The sequence below is a fragment of the Microtus ochrogaster genome, chromosome 5 (genome assembly GCF_000317375.1).
Source record: "Microtus ochrogaster isolate Prairie Vole_2 chromosome 5, MicOch1.0, whole genome shotgun sequence".
NCBI lineage: Eukaryota > Metazoa > Chordata > Mammalia > Rodentia > Cricetidae > Microtus > Microtus ochrogaster.
This window is the reverse complement of record NC_022012.1, coordinates 38,510,929-38,515,522: the sequence shown is the minus strand read 5'-3', so window position 1 is coordinate 38,515,522 and position 4,594 is coordinate 38,510,929. Positions and strand designations below refer to the sequence as shown.

At 37.9% G+C, this 4,594-nt stretch overlaps 1 protein-coding gene across 5 annotated transcripts in view; it reads right to left on the bottom strand.

Annotated features, from left to right (window-relative positions):
- The window catches only part of Ddx6 (DEAD-box helicase 6), a 42,044-nt gene that overhangs the window by 35,680 nt on the left and 1,770 nt on the right, over window positions 1-4,594 (bottom strand). For all 5 annotated transcript variants that reach the window (XM_026779080.1, XM_005347197.3, XM_005347196.2 and 2 more), the window contains exon 2: window positions 2,532-3,002. In XM_026779080.1, coding sequence (XP_026634881.1) covers window positions 2,532-2,731 — 200 coding nt within the window. In that variant the 5' untranslated portion in view covers window positions 2,732-3,002. The remainder of the gene's footprint in view (window positions 1-2,531; window positions 3,003-4,594) is intronic.

The window sequence follows — 4,594 nt, the reverse complement described above, 5'->3', positions numbered from 1 at the left end:
AAAAAAAAAAAGCAAATAAGTAATTTATGTAAAATAGTACTAACAAAAATAAGACCTGGAGACACTTGAAACTGTCCCCAGAGCACCCCGAAGGTTGATTTGTCTAACGCTAGAGCTTACATTAAAAGCAAATAGCCTAACACAGATACCTTTCTTTCTTTCTTTTTTTTTTAAAATCTAAATAAAAACTTGTATCTATATAGCCCAGGCTGGCTTGAACTCATGAACCTCTGCAGACATCACTGAACACTAGATAACCACCTAGTAAAATAGCTTGCCACACAAATTCAACAATGCATAATATAAAAAATATAATGCAAAAACTGGCTCATAGGAGCTGGAGAGATGGTTCAGAGGTTAAGAGCACTGGCTGCTATTCCAGAGGATCTGAGTTCAATTCCCAGCAACCACATGGCAGCTTACAACCATCTGTAATGAGATCTGGTGCCCTCTTTCTGGCATGTGGGCATACATGCCAACAGCATATTATATGCATAAAAAATAAATCTTTTAAAAAAAACTGGCTCACAAATTATACTCAAATATATCTTAAAAGTGAGAATCAAAGTGAGCAAACAGGTGAGGGAGGTAAGTACTAAAGAGTTCTGAAACAGCTGACAAAACCCAGAACTCTTCAAAGAGATGACACACTTAGAAAATCCCAGAGCAAAAACTGTTACCCCAAATCAAAAATTTTAAGTGAACAATACTTTCATACTAAAGTGGACATCTGCCCTTAGGAACTGAAAAGAGCCTCAATTTTGCTTGCCTATTTGTATTAAAATAAACTACAATTTATAAAATATTCCCATTTCTATAGAGTTGTTAAAACCAATTCCACTGTGCCACTCATCCCAGCAACCAGGAGGCACAGGCAGGCAGATCTTCAAGTTCCAGGCCAGCAGGTTACATAGTGTGGTACTGTATCAAAACAACAAAACAGTCGGGCGGTGGTGGCGCACGCCTTTAATCCCAGTACTCGGGAGGCAGAGGCAGGCGGATCTCTGTGAGTTCGAGACCAGCCTGGTCTACAGAGCTAGTTCCAGGACAGGCTCCAAAAACCACAGAGAAACCCTGTCTCGAAAAAGAAAAAAAAAAAAAAAAACACAACAAAACAGTGGGAATTCTTACAGACCGGCAGTGACTCTCATAGGAATAATCTAAATATTATAGTAGCCAGGGAAGACTACTTTTCCCTAGAAAGACTCAGATTACGAAAACCATAATACAGTTCAAACTCAGGATGGTAACACACATCTATAATCACAGCATTCAATCAGAGCAGGGGTACAAAGACATCATCTCAAAAACAAAACAAACTGGGGCTGGAGAGATGGCTCAGTGGTTAAGAGCATTGCCTGCTCTTCCAAAGGTTCTGAGTTCAATTCCCAGCAACCACATGGTGGCTCACAACCATCTGTAATGAGGTCTGGTGCCCTCTTCTGGCCTGCAGACATACACACAGACAGAATATTGTATACATAAAAAATAAACATTTAAAAAAAACAAAACAAAAATAACACACACAAACAAGTCAATAAACTAAGTATCATATATAAAGATCTGTAGATGTTAAACCATTTTATGTACGTCTATATTTTTAACAGAAGCCCAACTTCCATTGAATGAAGTTTTACATGTTAAATCCTTATAAATCCATTTTTAGAATGCCAGTTCCTTCGTCTCTCCCCCACCCCCCAAGACAAAGGGTTTCTGTGTAGTCCTTCCTGGCTGTCCCTGAACTCGCTTTGTAGACCAGGTTGGTCTGTAGCTCACAGAACTCCATCTGCCTCTGCCTCCCAAGTGCTGGGATTAAAGGCATGCATTGCCATTACCATCCAGTTAGCCTCTGTCTTTAAAAAATGAAATAAGTCTGAATCTTTAAATCTGCTTTTTCAGGGGGTTAAATTTCCCAGCACCCACCAGGAGGCTCACCACCACCAGCAACTCCAGTTTCAGTGGATCCAACCCACTTTTTTAGCCTTTATGGACACCAGGCAGGCACATAGCATGGAGACATACATGCAGGCGAAATGACCATGCACATAAAATTTCAAAAAATTTTTTGTTATTGCAAATAAATTTTAGTTTTCAAACTTTCAATCAGCCTTTACCTGTTGTATAAACTCGGGCAAACTGCCATGGTAACATTAGAAAGCCCCTCACCTAAAAAGAAGAGTAGGGTGTGGCGCCTCACACCTGTAACCCTAGTGCTTGGGAGACTGAAACAGCAAGACTGCCCAGGTCAGCCTGGGCTACAGAGTAAACCTAGCTCAAAAAAAAAAAAAAAACCAAACAGAATGGGATCCTTTTGTTCACATTTATACAAACAGTACATTTATTTCTTAACATAGCAATTTATAGATGCTTATGTTCATCACTTGCTGAGTTAATTATGGCAGAAATACATTATTCTACTACAAATATCTACAGACCATGACAAAGTCATCTGCAATCAAAATGGTTAATATTACGTAGTCAAAAAAAATAAACAGAAACTGTGGCCTATAAGTTTTTCTTCTAACACTTACTTAATAGTGGCGGTCATGCTCTGTGCTTGCTGTTGAGTGCCGTTATTGATTGTGTTGGTGTTTTTCAACTGGTTCATCTGTTGCTGTGTCTGTGTGCCCCCTCCTCCAGGGCCACCACTGGGCTTCACAGGGCCCCTCAGCTGACCATTCTGACTGGACAGACCCATTATAACAGGGTTCTCTGTTCTGGCCGTGCTCATGCTTTGTTAACTGCAAAGGTGTCTCTTTCAAACTTCAAAATTTTTGAAAGTCAGTAGAGAAACTGTAATAACAGTTTATGAGGCTCTCCAAAATGAAGAGATAAATAAGTCTTGCTCAATATATGAGTCCTTTATTGCAATTCAGGCAAGCACCTGTAAGTCTCTGAACGGCAGGCAGCAGTAGTTAACTTGCTCTCATGCACCGAATCAACTCTTTATTTTTTAAGCCCTCTAACAAGCTTGAAGTATATCTGAATTCACTCACTTCAATCTGAAACAAAGAAAAAAATTCAGTCAGCAAACAGCAAAGTCAGGGTGTAAAGCCATTCCCTTCTAAAGAACTCCTTTACAATTTTATCTTTTAAAGGTCGACTAGCAGCCACACTCAGGCCAAATCACTAGTTGACATAAGAAAGACTGAGTGAGGCGCTGCCTTCAAACCCCAATCTACAAGGACTCCAACCTCACATTCAAATTTTCAAGATCAAAGTAAGCTAGAGAAAATGAGGCAGAAAGACACTACTGACAGAATTCAAGTTCACCGTCAAATAACAATCTGTTCTTCAATCTCCTCTGATGAATTTTCTCTAAGTCCTACAACCTCCAAAAACCATTACATTAATTGCATTAAGACTTGAAATATTACTCAATTTACTTAATGTAAATCTAGATTTAAACAAAGCAAGACAATTCACTTACATTTTTCTATTTCTGACAGCAGCCAAGAGATTTTAAATAGAAAAACTGCTTCAAATACTACAAAAAGATTATCAGTTTTGACTACAGAAAGTTTTCTTTTTTTTAATAGAGCTTTTGTTCTTACCAAATAAATGAAGCGGTCAAAAGATCTGTATGGAGCAGTCTACATGTAAGAAATCTTTTGCTTGAAAAACTCTAAGACCCCTCTAACTACCAAACCAAAACACCTCAATACAAAAAAACTGACTGTTGCCTTTCAGTAAGGTTTTTCAGAACAGTATATCCTAATTTAAAATAACACTGTTTTTTAAAAAAATGAAATTTTCTATAGTTAAAGGAGGGAAAAACAAAACCCCCAAAGGGTTAAACAAAATTGAAGCTTTAATAAAATTCTCCCAAATCACCCAGAGTATCAAGTCTAATTAACAGTTATTTTTAAGAAAAAATTGAAACCTCTATTTGTTCCTCAAATAGGATTCTAAAATTTAATAAATAAAAAATTGCCAAGGACCAAAACATAAGCCCAACTCCTTTGGTTTATCTTTTAACCCCCTTACGTTCCACCCTCTCGCAAAAGAAGAAAAGAAAAAAGAAAAAAAAGCCTAGCTTAATCTGTGCTATTTTTTCCCATGCACCAATGTATCCCAAACCCAAAATTCTAAAGTCAAAAGAGATCTCAAGTTTTGTTAGCAAACACTGTTTGTTGAAACAAAAAAAAACTTTATACATCGACTTGCGCACAAATGCTGCTTATCACACGAAGTTGTTTATCTGTTCTGGCAACAGCTATTTTTTTGTACTGACAGGTCTGTATTATGATCAACAGTAGCAGGTACGTCCAACAGGAAGGGTTACCTGCTTGCAAAGCACTAAGAGGATGAATATTAAGCGACCATCATTACTGTCAATCAAACACAGTAAGACCTCCTATTGCCTTAAATCCAAAGTGAGCCTCCGATGGCTGCTCCCTTCTTAAACTGACACCTGCACTGCAGTTTTACGTCTCAGAGGAGAAAACATTCTTCCTACCCCTCCCCAGTTTAGATTTGCAAGTTAGATTCCAACATTAAAAAAAAAAGGAAGGAAGGAAAAGAAGAAGAAGAAGAAGAAGAAGAAGAAGAAGAAGAAGAAGAAGAAGAAGAAGAAGAAGAAGAAGAAGAAGAA